Raw genomic sequence first — 19,422 nt, forward strand, 5'->3', positions numbered from 1 at the left:
ATATATATATATATAAAATAAACCTATTTGGCAACATCATTTTCAAAAACATATATGTATATGTATATACATAAAAACATATATGTATATGTATATATATGTTTTTGAGAGTGATGTCGCCAACAGGTTAGTTTATTATTCTCCACACCTAGGGCTGTGCCCTTGTTCAGAGTAGTTGCTTTTCAATATTACATTAAATACACTCAGTTCCAGGTTTTAGGGAAATGTTTACATTTTGAACATTCTCTCACTTACATAGATTTCTGCTTATTTACAAAGCAAAGAAATCTGAATTTTAAGACATTATTCTTCTGGAAGACTATGATAAGCCAAAGATGTAATCGTTTTGTTCAAAATTGAATCACCTGTCAATAGTTGATCTTTCACTTTATGTTCTGGAGGATTAATCTGTAAAAACAAGTTAAAGAAGATTCCATATCTTATAACTTTTCTTCAATAAAGCATTAATTTATTTAGCATGTCTGTGCTAGAGGGGATACAAAGAGGAAAAATATTCAAGTTCTACCTCAAGGAAATTTCAATGGAATGGAGAGTGGAAAGGAGACAAAGGCACATATATGCCTGTAATGCAAGATAGAAGATTAGTACCATTAATTCTGTGGGGCTCTAAATAGTGAGAAAATGTATCTTCTTAGAAGAATGAGAAAAGTCTTCCCAAAAGAGGATGTTTTAGATAGGAGTAGAAAAGTTAGTAGGATTTTGCTAAATAGGTGCAAGTATTCAGAGTCGAAAGAAAGAGCATAAATGAAGTTCTTACATAGCAAAGTATAAAGTATATTTTGGGAATTGAATAGTGAAATTTTATTGGTTGATACAGTAGAGGACCAGAATATGGAAGGAATGAAGAATAAAAAAATAGGGCTGAAAAGGAAAGTTAGACGCCATAATATATAGGTTGAAGCTTTTGCATTTACATAATAGTCAGTAGTGAGCCTTGAAATGTTGGTGAGCTACGGAATTGCATGATCAGGGCTGTGTTTTAGAAGACTCTTAAATCACTCATCTTTCCACATATATATGAAAATAATTAAAAATGGCTTCTCAGATGACAATATTCTTTTTCTGTAACATTATTTCCTATAAACAACAATTTCATTCATATTACTCATGATACATAACATGTAGTATTTTGAGTAATGTAGAATAAGCTGTGATGAAAATAGGTCCCTAGGTAATTACCGTGTGGTCTTATCTTGATGTCAAATGGCTTTTTGTTGAGAGGAAGTACGGAGAAGCTGAGGAATGGAAGTGTCCTCTTACTCATGTGTATTCAATTCTGATAAATATTTAAATAAAGGTGTTTAATTGACATTTACCAATATGTTTTTTATATTTTAATAATAGTTTTAATTGATCATACTTATTATTATTAGATTCCCATTACTATACATTAGTACCCCCATTATCTTCAGAGGATACTTTCTAAGACCCCCAGTGGATGCCTGAAACTGTGGGTGCTACAGAACCCTGTATATACCATGATTTTTCCTATACATGCATAGCTATGATAATGTTTAATTTATAAATTGGTACAGTAGGAAATTAACAATAACTAATAATAAAATACAACAACAATATTATGCTGCATAAAATCTATGTGAATGCTGTCTGTCTCTCCCTCTAAATATACTGTAATATTTTCAGAAGGCCATTGACCACAGGTAACTGAAACTGTAGAAAGTTTCAGAAGGAAGAACTACTGTATTCAGAAAATTAAATCAAATTATAAGGCTCAAATGGAAGGCTCCAGTAAATTCCTTTCTCTTCTTTATTATCTACTCTTCACCTAAAAGGCATTTGAATGCTTTAAAAAATGTTACTCAAATTACTAATGAGATGTTCATTTTTCTTTGCTATGCTGATTGGTATTTCCAAAAGTAGTTTCTTATAAAACTACCTATTTAGTCAATCTAGAAACAGGCCATCAATGTTGTAAGAAAAGATGAAAAATTTGCCTATAATATGGCATAAATTATGAATTTATACTAATACTTCAAACCACAGGCCTGAGCCAGAACTTCTTTCAGTCAAATTTAAGTCATTATTACCTTTCTTTCAAAAACCATGGCACAAAACTAAAAAAAAAAAAACTTGCAGAAAAATGCCCTTAATTGGTACAATAAATAAAATTGAAATCAGTAAAAAGCAATTATGACATATTTAATTTTACTCCATTTTAAATCAATCTATAAAATTCTATGGTAATCTCTGTACAGAAGATAGCCTTAAAAACTAAAGATACTTTTTCCTCTTCACTTCCCACTTAGTCTATCGACTTTAGAAAATCATTTTATATATTTATTCACAAGGACTTTATGCTATGATTATGAAATATTACGGCTTCATATGTTCCATTAAGATAAACATTTTTTTCATGAAAGAGCTTAATTAATACTGTCATAAATAAAGTGTATGAAAAACTGTGCTCTTAATATGTAAGAAAACATGCTGTGTTCTATTAGAGTTTAGTACAGCCTTGGCTGAATAAAACACTGCTATGGTGATTTACGTAGGACTACATTTTCCAATGAACCTAGATTAAAATTCAATTGAGAAAACTTGAGGGAGGCTCATACCATATGTGTATATGATTTAATCTTTACAAAACATTTTTCTGAGTCAATTAAAAAGCAGCTAGAAGACTAACAAAGTTCTCAAATGTCACTGTATTTCAATACTTGTAGGGAGAATAAAAAGTTAATCTTAACATCTGGATTTCTAATTTTCTACATAAGATATAGCAATAGCAGATGAGAGCTACTTGAGCTAATTTATCTTTTGTGCTCATGTATCTTATTTTTTTTTCTCAAAAGTTTTTAGATGTTCCAATAGCTGACTTCTGTGTAACATTATAACCTTTACATCAGGTTTATTATTCTCTCCACAGATGGTCATTTGATAATGATAGATGAAGCATGTCTGAATAAAAATTTATGAAACATACAGATTCATAAGAATTACAGACAGTACAATTACTTTCTTCCTAAGCCTTCTATATATTCCATTCCATGTACACACATAAAACATTTAAATTTGTACCTTTAACTCACTTAATTAAAATACACCATTTAAAAAAAGTTGAAACACAGCTATATATAACTTTGCTGAAATGATATTCAAATTTAAGTCCACAGATTTTAAAGCTAAAAGTACTGAAAAATGATTTGTTCCCCAGTTTTATCCACCAAGGCTGCCTCTGCAACATACAATGGAATTATCTGACTTAGCAATTGAACGTCTCTAATAATTTCTCCTATTGGTAGAAACAGTTGGGACAAAACTTTTTTATTAAAGAATAATACTGAGAAGCAGCTTTAATTCAGCCATAGAGTACATACAAAATACCAAAGTCCTGGATCACATTTGTGTCAGAACTTAGTAGAGACTGCATGCATGTAACTGTGAGATAAGAGCATATCCAAAATCTAGTCAGCTAAATCACAAAGGTATGAATGACCAGCAGTGGGATTAAAAAAAAAAAAAAAAAGAGAGGGGTTTAAAAGGCTTAAACTAATTATACTGACAGCACTGTTGCCATCTTATTTAACTTTAATTATGGAAAATGGAACAGCAGATTCAACTCTCTGTGCACCTTTAAGGTATCCCAGAAATAATCACAGCAATGAGAAACTCGTAAGCTAAAATGTCCCACTGCATCTTCTGACTACAATGTCTATTGCTACATACCTGTGTTTCAGGTACATAGAACATGGCCTTTCTAATAGTAGGCACTCAGTAAATATATGCTAAAAGCATAAATGAATCTATTTTGAAGTCAGGAAAAATGAGGGAAGGCTAGCATGTGCAATCTGTTTTTATACAAAAAAAAATGAAATCTTTTACAGTAATACTCCAAAAGTCTACACCTTAGGTTTCATAGCCAAAATAGAGTTACAGAACCAACCTTGGCGGTAAGAAAGGATGGAAAAGAGAGTATTTAGCTTTTCTAATCTCTATGGTGGCGAGAACAAGGGATAAGAGACATGGAAATAAGTATCATGTTAGCCAACCTACAGAAACGTCCATGCACTGCAATCTATTATTTCAGTTATGTTTCAAAACTTCATATTGGTTACTTTTATTACACCCATTTATAAGATTATTAAGCAACTTCTCTCAGGTCCTACAACTATGAATAGTGTCAATATTGGAGCTTAATCCAGGTTGTCAAACTCCAGTCTACGCTCAATGACTGTACTCAATTTTTAAGAGAATCAAAGAGATCAGCACAAGTCATACAATTTAATTTTTCTCCCAGTTTTTTTAGTTGTGTGCCTTCCTTTACAACCTTTTACTTGAACTTTTAACAAATTTAAGGATCTTTCTTTGTCAATTCTCTGGCTATACAAATATGTTAACATTACTTTTCCTTTTCTTTTTTATTGGAATCAATGTCATATTTGTATATTTTGGGAGTATCTTTTTATCCATGAGATTTTATCTATTTTAGGATTTCATAAAGCTTGTATTTTATTAATATATATGCTTTCTAATTTTTACTTCAAGACAAAGAGTGCATTTTTACTTGGAAATTTGCAGAAACAGAAACATAAATTTAGAAGTTAGGGCAGATACTCTTGATTGCTTGTTCAACAGTCATTGCTAGTTTCTCATCTTTGCTTAGAAATTCTTGGTTTTATTCAAATGTTTGAATATTCAGTATCTTAAGTTAATCCGTTTAATATTTCCCAATGGATCATTTAGATCTAGTCATGTTTTAAAACCATGGCTAATAAGTAAGGGGAAATCTTCTAGGATGATTTGAGCAAGTCTTATCCTTCATAAAAGAGTTATACAAATTAAGTCCTCCCCATTTCTACAGTTGTTCACTGCCACGTGAGAACATGAGGTTTAGAGCTGCTTCTGTTCCTTGATACCACGAAGTAAAAGGCCTCAGGGCCTAATTCAATCCTCAAAGGTTGACAGATCAGAAAAAGGGAAAGCACTTGCTTCTTGATTCTTACAGCAGAATCATGTGAAACTGGAAGCACAAAATTTAGAATATTACTGCTATGAGGAAAAGATAAACTCTTCATAAATACAAAATGTTAAGATGTGTCTCATGGTTTTAATGTGAATGTTACTATTTTGTCATTAAACAATTTAGTGAAAAGGAAAGCTTATTAAAATGTACTTTGGATGCCAGATATTAGAACTATAAGTTAGAAAACAGAAATGTTAGTGCATTGAAAGAAAACTGAATTGCTCTGTAACTTATAATATTAACCCAAAGCTTTCTCACAAGACTAACTTCACTTCAGATTTATGAAAATTTCTGATTATAAAAGTCAGAACAAAAGGAGGAAAGGAACATATCATTTTCCTGACTAAATATATCAGTAAACAACAAGCTTTTGCCATACAGGGTCAGATAGAAAGTATTTTAGGTTTTGCAGACTATATGGCCTCTGTTGCAACTATTCAACTCTGATATTGTATGACAGAAGCAACCACAGACAATTATAAATGATTGAGCATCACTGTATTCCAATAAAACTTTTAATTATGGACACTAAGATTTGAATTCCATACAATTTGACACAAAATAGTATTCTTATTTTGATTTGTTCTTTTTCAAACATCTAAAACTGCAAAATCATTTTAAGTTCCTGAGTTGTACAAAAATGACTGGATTTGTTCTGCAGGCTTTAGAGTCTGCCAACTCCTGGAGTAAGAGAAATAATTCCTGTAGTCTAATTTGTTTTGACCCACTTCCCCACTACCATGAAAATAAATCTAATTTCATATACACCCTAGCCTTGGAGAAATCTGTTCAGGGTGTCTGTTCTCTAGGGAAAGCTCTTATATAAAGCAGATGTTCTCAATCAGTTGCTAGAGGATTCATTACAAGGGACTACAAATTAACTTGGACATTAAACAATGTCTATGCACAAATAAAATAAATAAAATCATTCATGATTACATGGAAAAAATTCAAGAATTCTCCTTACCTCTACTAATGGTATCTTGCTTAACTCAAACCTAAAAATTTGGAAACATTTAGCCAAAAAAAAGTAAAAGAGGCAAGCACCTTCACCCTTTATATCTTTATTTGTTAAACTAATTATAGAGTGTAAGTTGCCACTACTTTTTATTATTTGATATCACCATATGATTAGCTTCACTCACCCATTATTAACTATTTTATTCTGTATCCTTGGCTAACTAGTCATCTTAAGAAAAATATGTATGCCAAAGAAGTAACAGTAAGATAGTGAGAACTTACCAACTTAAGAAACATCTCAATCTGAATTAATGAAAATTATAAATGAAATAGAATAATTTAAGTGAAAATACTTTATTATTTTATCAATGTATAAGTAAACCAAAATAATCTTTGAGTGATTTATTTTAGAGTAACCATAGATCTCAGCTGGCCTTGAACAGTGCCAAATTAGAACACCTGTCCTGTGTATAGCTATTAATAAGTGCCACATTTCATTCTGAAAAGCCCATCCACATGGAGAATAAATTGCATGGTTGTTGTAATTTTAGGAAACATAAGAGACTATTTTGTAGTGTCTATCTGATCATTCTATTTTCTGAAGTTCTTAGAAGAGCCAATTCTGATGTTTATTTTTTTGCAGAAATGCTATTTACTTGTGAATTTTTGAATTATGGAGTGTGAATTCATGTTCAGTAGGATTTATTTCTGAGTATCTTGTGAGCAAAACCTTTGGACAGGTTTTGCTTCTGCCAAGTATCCTAGAGACAGTACCACCATAAAACTACTTTATACGTTATTTTCTCCGGTTAAAGTCTTCCAAAACCATAAATATAATAAAATGCTATTTGAGTAAGGGCAGATAATAAATTATTATGTATTTGAGTTATCAGAAAAGAATTATATTTTAAATCCAGGCCAAAATAGAATGCTTTCTAACTGTTTTGTTTCTGTTTTGTTTTGTTTTGTTTTTTTGTTTTTGCCGGTGCATGTTACATTTTCCACCCACCTATTCTTTCACCAATAGAGAGCCCTTAGAAAATTTTTGCTTTATATATAGGCATCAGTTTCTGCTTACCAGCTTCTAGCCCACATGGTTATCAAGACCCAAAAAGCCTACATTCCAAAAGACAAAGCACAACTATTTAGTCCTTCTAAGAAGAGCGGATACTTCCAGAAAATTCTTGCTGTCTTGAAAACTCATTCTTCATTTCAAAGGATGCTTGCCATATATTATCTAGCATTATATGTGACGAGTTTCGAATTATCTAATCTTCTGTATTTTCAGGAATCAAATGGAATAAGAAATGGAAAAGAAAAGCATCAAACTGGCAATTGATAAATTGGAGAGGTAAGAAGAAAGCCTAAAGAGTTAATGTAATTGATGTTAAGTGAGGAGAGTTTTTCAAGAAGGACCTGATCAACCATGTGTTGCAGCAGGAACAACATAAAAAGAGACAAAAACAACATTAGCGTTATATGAATGATGGCTAGGAACTTAGGAAAGTAATTTCAGAACAATATTTGAGATGCTGATCCCTGAAAAATAGAAAATGTGTTAATTTGAAGAAATTAGAAAAGAAGAAGAGGGAAAAGAAAAGAAGGGAGACATGGGATAACAGCTTAAAGTAGGGAACACTGCATCAGTGGAATTATTGTAAAAATTAAATAAAATAACTCATGCAAACCCTAAGCATGGTGCTTTGTGGACACTTAATAATCACAGTTACTTTCACCATGCCTTTCCTTCCTCCATGAGAAAATAATACAAATACTTTTAATATGCTACAAGGTGAGAACTTTAGAAAATTGAATACTCCCAAGAAATATCATGCAGGAAAGTGTTCACACAACAGGCCTGAGTTTCTCAAACTCTGACTATTCCCAAGAAAGATCTGTCTAATGTGACTGATCCCAAATAAAAACTCTCAACATCAAGGTTCAAGTGAGTTTCCTTGGTTAACAACATTTCTTACTTGTCACACATGATATACTGGAAAATTAGTACCTCTAGGAAACTCCAGTAGGAGAGCGCACCTGGGACCTTGTGCCTAGTTCCTCCTGGACTTTGCCCCATTTACCTTTTCCTTTTTGCTGATTTTAGTCAATATCTTATTGTTGTAATAAATGAATAATTGTGTAACTCAGTGTAACAGTTTTTCTGAGTCATAGTAGACCTTCTAGTGAATCACCAATATTGAAATTGCTCTTGGGAATCACCAATACAACTATAAAATAGTTTTATATGTTTCCTAAATTTATGGTGACTTGCAACTCATTTTCCAAATGGTACGTACTCTTCAGGGTAAAATGAGGTGCTATTAATAGTTACATACAATACAAGGGGGAGATTAAGGTTCAAACTGAACATATTTTTACTAAGAAATTGTTATCATAAGTGAAAATGAAGACAAAAGAATTAATAGATAATTATGCATCTTAAGGAGAGAGTCAAAACTTTGGAATAGACAGTGTGAAGAGTATTCACTGTGTCAAATAGACGAACAAAAGTGAATTGCCAAATAGCAGTCAGAGCCCAATTTTATTCATGAGAATCAATTTGGAATAAGTCAGATATGCTCAATAAATGGAAATTTCCCCAGAGGTCCTCTTCAGTAAAGGAACTGAAGGAAAGGAAAGCAGATTGTGAGAGGACTTTTAATTCTTACCTAATTACTAATTAGGGCTTCTAATTATTGCCGATTGACCTCAGATGTTTCTTCAGGTCTCTTTCTATGCATCCATATAACTATTGTCCCACATTGAGTCCCTACCACACCTTGACAATAATACAGTAACATTCTAGAATCCCAAATTCTAATCTACAATAAATACATTATATTTTCTAATTTAAAAAATAGTTCATACACATTATATTTAGAAAAAATAAAAACATTAAATATAATGAAGAAATCACTTCTTATACAAAACCCTTATGATTTTGCTGCATTTAATTACATCCCTTTTAAAGTAAAAATAGTCATAATTACACATACACTTACAGGCAGTTTTGTTTTAATTTTTAATGAAATTACAGAAATTTTAGTGTACAGTTTTTCTTCAATTAATATTTACTATAAGCATATTATCAGTGGATGCTAAATATGCTTTAAAAATATAATCTTTAAGAGATTTTATAATATTCTGTTATAACGAAGAATTCGATCCCTTAATTTTACAGATGAGAAATCTGAAGCTTAAAGATGTTAAATGACTTCCCCAAAGTCACAGAGCTAGTTTTGTAAGATTTAGGAAGAGAAATAATTTCTCTAAAGTTCTTGTTTAATATTTTATTACTTCATTTTAAACTACCCTGTATAGTGCCACTCATATAACTGTCCTAAAATATTAAACGTACCATATCACCTCTCTGCTTTGGAGCACAGGCACCCAACTGCAAAGGGGAAAATGTCCAAACTTTTCACCCTAGTATTCAAGGTCTTTTAAAAATCAGCTTTACACAATGTCCTAATCCCATACCACTTTACATTAATCACTTGCTCATATCATTACCCTGGAATATAGTATGCTAATTACACCATCCAAGACATATGTATCTTGTTTTCCTCTCCAAGATTTAATTTCCTCTTCTCTCATATGTCCAAATACTAAAGTCCTTCAGGGCTCTATTGATCCTAGATCCTTCCTAAAGCCCTTTTCAACCACTATAACTCATTCTAAACTCTTAGTTCTCTAAATTCTTATAGCCTTTTTCCATATGAATAGTAGAGTATCTTCCCATCAGATGTAAACTATCTCAATTATTCATTGCCATGTCAATCTCTTCTGCAAATGTGATGCAAAGAAAATATTCAACAATACTGACTAGACTCACTTCAAATTCATAAATAAAAACCTTGGATAGGTTATTATTTTTCATTCTGGTAAAATATACATAGCATAATATTAATAATTTTAACCATTTGTAAATGCACAATTCAGGGGCATTAAACTCATTCACAATGTTATGTTATAACCACCACTATCACTACCCAAAACTTTTTCAGTATCCCCAATAAAAATTATGCACCTATTAAATAATAACCTCCCTTTTCTCCCCTCCCCAGTCCCTGGTAACCTGTTTTCTACTTTCTGACTCTATGTATTTGCCTATTCTAGGTACCTCATGCAAGTGGAACTGTACAGTATTTGTCCTTCTGTGTCTGGTTTATTTCATTAAGCATCATATTTTCAAGCTCCATCCATGTTGTAGCATATATCAAAAATTCACTCCCTTTTATAGCTGAATTGCATTTCACTGAAAGCATATAACATATTTTGCTTATTCACTCATCTATGGATGGACACTTGAATCATTTCCATTTTTTGGCTATGAACATTGGTATACAAATATCTATTTGAGTTCCTGCTTTCAGTTTTATTGGATATAAGCCTAGGAGTGGAATTGCTGAGACATATGGTAGTTCTTTGTTTAACCATTTTACATTCCCACCAGCAATGAATGAGGGTTTCAATTTCTTTACCTCCTAGCCAGCACTTATTTTCCATTTTTTGTATTATAGCTATCCTAGTAGGTGTGAAGTGGTTATCTCATTGTGAGTTTCACTAATGACTAATTATGGTCAGGATCTTTTCATGTGCTTGTTCACCATTTGTATATCTACTTTGGAGATAAAAGTCTATTCAGGTGTTTGAACTAAATTATTATAATTATGTGTTTTAGCAGTCTTTAATTTGAGTTATATTTTTCACTGGAGTCTGAATCCCCATACTCAAATAGCTAACTCCCACTTCTATGAACTCCAAATGTTGTTAGTCAATTATACAATATCTGTCTGGTCTATGTAGATGGCCACTCTCCTAAATGACTATTTCATAACTTCTTGCTTCTCGTTACCCCATAAATCATCACATTCAGCCAATTACAGTACTTCCTACCTTGCCAAGAAAATTAAGGCAATCAGAGAAGATTTCTGCTAACTTCCACTACCATCTGCCCAACTACCAGCATCTGCTCATATCCCATATTCACAGTTAAGAATAAGGGATTATACAAAGCCTTAAATATCAAGAGGTGAAAATCATTAAGGCCATCCTGGAAGCCTATGAATCACAACCATGGTAGTTCTCTACCACAGTAATAAACTCTGGCTAATTTTGCCGACCACAGTTTTCAAAACACCACTCTGGTGAATGGATGACTAAGGTTAGTGAGGTCAAATAAAGCAAAAAACAAAAACAGAAAATAAGCTTCAATGAAGTTTTCTGCTTATCTTCAAACTTCAAAAAATATCCTTTTGTGGTAATTTTGGAGGAGAAATGATCATACTTTCTCACATTTATCAACATTGTTTCTCTAATAAATAACTAATAAACAGGCACCTTTAAATATATTTTCTCAGATACAAAATATTTCAAAATCCAGCAAAGAATGGTTAGCCATGTCTATCAGTAATTCAAGCATCCCCACTAACTTCAAGCAGAGTCTAATATACACAACTCTGAAAAACATTCAACCTGAATTACCCACTCATAGAAAGCAACCCTAGTTCAAAGAGGGAAAACTGCTCTTTTGCAAGCTCTAGTATTATATTCTATTGTAAGAATTAATCTATGTTCTGGAACTGAGTTTATTTCGTTACACTGACATATGCCTATCTTCCATAGCCATCTTGCATTTTCTTATCTCTATGACTATAAATTGCCCATTTCCTTAAGAAGAAAAACAAAGATGTACTTCATACTGCCTTCGTTTCTCCTCAACTTTGATATGTTTATTAAAGTATCTGGATCCCAAGAATAGAATTGTGTGCATACCTAAATTTGACCAATATTTTCTTAAAGAAATCAGCTAAAGCTTTATATTAAGTTGTATTTATTAGGCTCCCTGAATAGGCTGATCAAAAGCTCTAAGTTTATTTTCTCAGAATGATCCTCTAAGAAAGATGTGGAAAATTCATGTTATTTTTATCGGTTCCTATATCTATTCCACACTCATTGGTTTAGAATTTTAAAAAGTACTTGAATAGAAGTCTTAAGAAAGACAGCCTGATGCAAAATGCTCTAAAGAGTTAAATATTCATGGCATTAGCACAGGTCACATGAGTGACAAAAACGCTGGCACTGTGACATAGATAAGCGCTTCAAATTCAGGTTTTATGGTTCCTATCAGACCAATCAAAATTGCCTATCTTTCTGGTTGTTTCTTTTTCTTTTTTTTTTTTTTGAGACGGAGTTTCGCTCTTGTTACCCAGGCTGGAGTGCGATGGCATGATCTCAGCTCACCGCAACCTCCGCCTCCTGGGTTCAGGCAATTCTCCTGCCTCAGCCTCCTGAGTAGCTGGGATTACAGGCACACGCCACCATGCCCAGCTAATTTTTTGTATTTTTAGTAGAGACGGTGTTTCACCATGTTGACCAGGATAGTCTCGATCTCTTGACCTCGTGATCCACCCGCCTCGGCCTCCCAAAGTGCTGGGATTACAAGCGTGAGCCACCGCTCCCGGCTCTGGTTGTTTCTAATTGGAATTTTTTTTTTTTCTGTCTCTCTCCTCTCCCTTCTCTTCTCTGTTTGTTGTTTCTTTCTCTCTCTCTCTCTCTCTCTCTCTCTCTCTCTCTCTCTCTCTCTCTTTCTCTCTCTGTCTCTCTCATTTCTCTCCCCAACTAGAATTACTCCAAATCTTTCCACTTGTTGAAGGACATGAATGAGTCACTCAATGACATGCTCTACCTTGGTGCATTATAATGTTTTATTATTGAGAAATCATTAGATAAACAAAGTTATTGAAAGTGAAAAAGACTGTCTTTCTTAGTAGATTATCCCAATTCCCTGTAGCTTTTGCTTGTTTGTTTGTTGTTTTTCTTTTGAGATGGAGTCTTGCTCCTGTCACCCAGGCTGAAGTGCAAATGACACAATCTCAGCTCACTGAAACCTCCACCTCTTGGGCTCAAATGATTCTCCTGCCTCAGCCTCCCAAGTAGCTGAGATTACAGGTGCCCACCACGTGCCTGGCTAATTTTTTTGTATTTTTTTCAGTAGAGATGTGGTTTCACCATGTTGGCCAGGCTGGTCTTGAACTCCTGACCTCAGGTGATCCACCTGCCTTTGCCTCCCAAAGTGCTAGGTTTACAGGTGTGAGCCACCACGCCTGGCCTCCCTGTAGCTTCAGCAAATGATTTTGCCTGCTACTTCAAGGGAAAATCAGTGTATGTTAGCAAGAAAGCCCTCAATTCCTTGTCCCCTCCTATCATTCCATGAAGCATAGGAGTATTTCCACTATTTCTATTTTCCTCCTTCTGATTTCAATAGAAAAAAAAAAAACTGATTGCAGACCACCAGGAAAAAGGTAAAACATATTTAAGAACATTTCACATATATCTGATTAAGTTTCTATGTGCTCATCACATTGACTCTCTCTTTTGTTATCTTATTCTCTTTCAGTAGATGCACCCTCCTTGCTATTAGCAAGTGGCAGAAAAATTATCAAGGTAGCAAGGTACAATTATAGATCATACCCTAAACCAATCATTTTTAAGAGTCACTGTAAGAAGGCACCCTATCATTCAAAGCCCCATGGACTTTCCTCCAAGCAGTAAAAACACCAGGTGAAAGACATAAGAAAACATAAATTCATAGATATTTTCTGTATTTACAATGACGACAGCCATATAACATGTATTCCCCATGCAGTTGAAAACTTGGTACGGTCCCTGTTATTTACAATTCAAGTCTACCTCCTCATTATCTCAACCTTTTCATCTTCTTTATAACCAAAACGGTTTGCAAACGCCTCCCAGACCTTCCACCCATATAAAGTTAATTAGATCATGAGCAGCTCTTCTAATTAAGCTTACTTCAACCACAAATGCATTTTCTCATTTTATTATCACTATTACTAAGATGAGGTACTGTGATTAACAATTAGGTGAATGCTCTGTTCCCTGAGATTGAGTCTCAAGTGCAATATGGTCTAAACTCAGGTTTGTGGTCACAAGAAAGAATAAACACTTTGCAAAGTCATTGAAATCTTCTTTAGGTCACTCAATGCATTCCAGAATTGAATGAATTAACACTTCCTGTTTTTACTCCTAAACTGAACATATATTCCGTAACACAAAACAATAGATCTTCTGATTAATATTAACAACATCTGATATATAAATACACTAAAACCTCCACTAGGTCAAAAATATCAAGTTTCCAAACAAATGTATCTATGCATTATTAATGGTCAGTAAGTTCATCCTGTTTCTGTATGATGTATGTTTTCTTTGTCATTTCCTTGTACATATTTAATAGAGTTGTAGATAGAAGACAATAGCTTAAATAAGTTGTGAGGTTAAAATGTGTGACTATATCATTGATCCTATACTAACCCCAGTTTACCATACAAAATTAGAGAAAATTTAAAGATTTAAACTGTCTGACAATCACCTACAATCACTAAAATTTCTGCCTTACAAAGTTGTTGGTAAATGCTGCTAAATGAGACAAATTGTAAAATACTAAACAATTTTAATTAAAATTATTATGGTTGTTATTTTCTTACTAATTTGAAGGTGTTAGTCTAGGCTCTAGGGGTTCTGAAGTACTGGCCTACAGTCTTTTAATGACAATCAAAACAGTATATTAAGAGGTATGACAGGTATTTCAGGAAAAAATAATTTTTATTAAAGCACCTTAAGGGGCCCTTTCCGTAAGAATAGAGAGGATCTAGAGGGTGTTCTGCAAGGAAAGTATAAAAGAAGAGGGAAGGCAGAAGTGGGAGGAGCAAAATGACTCTGATAAAATGACAGACATTTTTGAAAATCATTCTGCTACAAAGACATATGCAAACATATGTTTACTGCAGCACTATTTACAAGGATTCCTCAAGGATCTAGAACTAGAAATACCATTTGATCCAGCAATCTCATTACTGGGTATATACCCAAAGGATTATAAATCATTCTATTATAAAGACACATGCAAACATATGTTTATTGCAGCACTGTTCACAATAACAAAGACTTGGAACCAACCCAAATGCCCATCAGTGATAGGCTGGAAAAAGAAAATGTGGCACATATACACCATGGAATACTATGCAGCCATAAAAAGGAATCAATTCATGTTCTTTGCAGGGACATGGATGAAGCTAGAAACCATCATCCTCAACAAACTAACACAGGAACAGAAAACCAAACACCACATGTTCTCACTTATAAGCAGGAGCTGAACAATGAGAATCAATGGACCCAGGGAGGGGGAGCATCATACACCGGGCTTGTCAGTGGGTGGGGAAAGGGAAGGGAGAGCATTAGGACAAATACCTCATGCATTGGCGCTTAAAACCTAGATGATGGGTTGATGGGTGCAGCAAACCACCATGGCACATGTATACCTATGTAACAAACCTGCATGTTTGGCACACGTATCCCAGAACTTAAAAGTATAATTAAAAATTAAAAAAAAGAAAATGACAGACGTTGAGTTTTATTTTGCTCTGGCATTTCAGATATGAAAAGGATAAAGAACCCAATAATTAAAGAGACATGGAAATTTTAGATGGAAAAACAGAAAACAATAATTTACCAAGATAGCAGGAAGCTAGGGATAACACAGATGCCAGGGAAGCCCTGCAAAAGACAGAAAAAATGAATATATAATATTTACATTAAATTCTTATGAGAAAGACAAAATACACTGAACAAATAATGAGATGTTTTATTCAAGTTATTACAAAGATTGTGTCATTAGTGAGAAAAGTCTCAAAGAAAAGGAAGGGTGTTGGAAGTTTTACAAGGTAAGCAAACACACTCATCCACAAGTCTTACAGCAGTCATGAGAAAGAATGAAGACTGGTGTTAGGGCATGCAAGGGCAGTGTGGTGGCACTTTGCCATTAGCCTTTATTCTAAACACAAAAAGTTTGGGGACTTCTTAACTTTCACTGCTTTCCAACAACACAGAGCTCAGAAAAAAAATAAACATTGTCACTAGTCTCTGAAATAATCCCTTCTTTTTTTTACCATCTACCTTTAGTAAATTCTGCTGTGTAATGCACTTTGAGAGAACCAAAGGAAATGAGAGTTAAATTCTATGTGTTAGACCAATGTAATGGAGGGAAAAAAAAATAATCCAGGTGGTAAGATATAAAGAATTAAACAGAAAAACGAAATTAAAACAAGAGGTAGTCAGAAGGAACGTAAGCCATCAAGAAACTTCAGCAATATTGCAAGGTCAGGAAGTAAGGTGTTGGGTGTTTCAACGTATGCAGAAAAGAAGGTTGGAGGATTTAGCAATTCCCAGGTAGTAATATTTGGGGAATTCACATAAAACTAAAAAAAATCAGGTACTCATAAGGAAACATAAAAATATTTATGGGGACCAGCAAAATACTTGTTTGCTAGAGTTTCAGATGCAGTCTAAAAGTGCACCCTAAAGAAGGAAGCTACATTCCTTTATCTACCCATAATAAGTCAAGGAGTTTTACATATGCCAGTTTAGGAGACTACGAATTATAGGCAACCAAACTATTGCAGGAGCTTCCTAACTGTCAATCTGCTTCCACTGTTCCTCTTTCCAATCTAGTCTCAACAGTAACATGTTTCCTCAAGTATGAATCTGATCATGTCACTTCCTGATTTACAGCCTCTGATGGCACACCAAGATCATTCATGATTTAAGCCTACATAGTTAAAGTATAATCTTCTTCCACTCTCACCACCACTGGCCATATTATATTATGGCCTGTCACTTAAACACCACAATTATTTCATGTTAATCTATTGATTTTCACACATCTAAATAGAATGTATTACTCCTAAATCTTCTTTCACAATTTATTTCATTAGCAAATTCATCACAATAACCCCAGCCGCTGAAGTTCAAATTTCCCTACTGGACTAAGAGCTCAAGGACAAGAACTGTGGCTTAGATTTTACATATCCACTCTACCTTCTATACCCTTCCCAGAATGTAGCTCTAGGTATATATTCAGCAAATGTTTTTAAATAAGTGAACCACAGTGATATAAGTATCTCTGTCCTGGTAAATAAATGAGCCATGGCAAGATCATTTCTGAATACATATAATCCTCATGAAAAGGTAAATCTCCGTTTATACAATATACATGTGAAAATATCATAATCTCTCAAGGATTATATAGAGAGGACACAAGCTTAAAACAGTAGGCTGAAATATATAGTCTTTAAAATTCCATCCAAACCTACAAGTCAACAATTCTATGGTTAATAAGTTAGATATGGAAACAGATGAGAATCAGAAAGGAAATATACTAAGCATCTAAAGAAGGTCACCTTGGAAGGGAAGATACTCTAACTCAAATCCTTACTGTCTATGTGCATACCTCTTAGCAAGGGTCAGCATGCTATTTTCCCATTGCTGCTGTAACAAACTATCACAAAGATAGTGGCTTAAAACAAGACAAATTTGTTATCTTACAGCTTTGGAGATCAGAAATAGAAATGGGTCTTAAACGACTAAAATCGAAGTGGCTGCAGAGCTGCATTTCTTTCTGGAAGCTCTAGGAGAGAATCCATTTTCTTGCCTTTTCCACCTTCTAGAAATCACCCACATTCTGAGCTCCTGGCCCCCATCAGTCTTCAAGGCCAGCAGTAGCAGGTTGAGTCTTTCTCACAATGCATCACTCTGGCTCTGACTCTCCTTCTTTCTTCTTTCACTTATAAAAACCCATGTGACTACATCAACCACTTCAACAGTTTAAGATAATCTACCTATCTCATAGTCAGCCAATTAGCAACCTGCAACCTTAATTATCCGTTGCCTTATATTACAGTTGAATTGTGCCCCTCAAAAAGATGCCTCAAAATTCCAACTCACAGTATTTCAGAATGTGACCTTATTTGGAAATAGATTTACTGCAGTTGTTATTAGTTAAGATGAGCTTACACTGGAGTAAAACAGGCCCTTAATCCAACATGACTGGGGCTCTTATAATAAAACAAGACACAGAGAAATGAAGACACAAACATACGGAGGGAAGATGGCCATGTGATGATGGAGGCAGAGATTAGATTGATGCATCCAGAAACACCAAGGATAACCAACAAACACCAGAGGCTAGAAGAGGTAAGGAAAGATTCTCTTCTACAGGTTTCAGAGTGAGCAAGTCTTTGCCAATACCTTGACAGAGAAGTTCTTCCCTCCAGAATTGTGAGACAACAAATTTCTGTTGACTTAAATCACCCAGTTTATGGTACTTTGTTATGGCAGCCCTGGCAAACCAATACACCATACAAAAGGACATATTCACAAGTTCTGAGTATTAGGACATGGGTATCTTTGGGGAGCCATTATTCTGACTGCCATAGTCAGTGGAGGAAGTGATAAAAATAGAAGACTTTTGCCCTCTAATTAAGAAAGAACAAGATAAATCTCTTTCTGAAGCAATGGACATGATGGTCTTTTTTCCTTTTAATTTACATACTGTCCTGAGGCTTTTATCTTCCTGGAACTTCTATTAAATATTCCAGATCACTTAACAACAATTTTCAACCACTGCTTTTTTGCTGATTTACTATTATGTTAATTAAGTGCTTACCTCATATGTGTGAACATTTTAAGTTCAGTTTAGGCAAACAGGGGATTTAAATGGAAAATGCATAGCTGAAGCATAGACTAGTCACTATGCCAGTGAGTAAGTGGACTAAGAAAGAAAAAAAAAATCTATGCCAGCTCAGTGTCCTTGAGCTTTCAGAAAGGAAAAGAAGAAAGGTTCTGCTTTCTATTTTTGGAGGTTTTAAAGTCATCTCTAAATTCGTATTCAGTGAAGCTAATGGCTAACAATCCTTTTCAAAGTGGCAGTTCTTTCCTTTTCCTTGTTTTGAAAGAAATATATATTTCCAATGATCTTTTAACCTCACAGAAGCAAAATGACTCATTTTCTATTTTTTTGTTCTGTCAGATTTATCTTTTCCTTTCTTAATAGAGCAGGATTAACACATTTGTCTTTTGAGATAAGGCACATTCTGTGCTGTTCCCTAGTGACCAATCTTTACAGAACATTAGACTCAGACCTGTTCTGCCCACACAACTAGTCGCTGATAACAGCAGGAACAGAAGAATGTGCATGGGGGCAGTTAAAAGAATGAGAGCTTTTGGCCTAACAGGAAGCTTTCTCCCTATGAAAATAATCTCATTTCCCTTATAGATGTGCACACCATTAACGAATATGCACACTTACTTCAATTATGGGATACATGTAGCTAAAAATGCCTCAGGGAAAAACATATATAGAGAAAAATTTTATTCTACAATAGCAATGGGGAAAAAAAAATCAAAGCTAATGCCTCTCTACTATTTGAAAAGTATTCCACATTAAATTCAAGTATTCCAAATTGGAAGAAAAAAAAAAAAAGCTTCAAAACAATGAAATAAGACATTCAAGAACTATTTGATTTCTCGTGAAATAGTTTCATTTCCTGAACTATTATTATCAGATTATGAAAATATATTATTCCTAAAATTTGATG

At 33.9% G+C, this 19,422-nt stretch overlaps 1 protein-coding gene across 9 annotated transcripts in view; it reads right to left on the minus strand.

Moving 5' to 3' along the window:
• The window catches only part of STPG2 (sperm tail PG-rich repeat containing 2), a 671,193-nt gene that overhangs the window by 318,190 nt on the left and 333,581 nt on the right, over positions 1-19,422 (minus strand). Inside the window, exon 12 of one of the 9 annotated variants that reach the window (XM_074396479.1) lies at positions 15,501-15,544. The exons of the other annotated variants lie outside the window; for them this stretch is intronic. Coding sequence (XP_074252580.1) covers positions 15,516-15,544 — 29 coding nt within the window. The 3' untranslated portion in view covers positions 15,501-15,515. The remainder of the gene's footprint in view (positions 1-15,500; positions 15,545-19,422) is intronic. 9 annotated transcript variants of the gene reach the window in all.

Source organism: Saimiri boliviensis, chromosome 3 (assembly GCF_048565385.1).
Source record: "Saimiri boliviensis isolate mSaiBol1 chromosome 3, mSaiBol1.pri, whole genome shotgun sequence".
NCBI lineage: Eukaryota > Metazoa > Chordata > Mammalia > Primates > Cebidae > Saimiri > Saimiri boliviensis.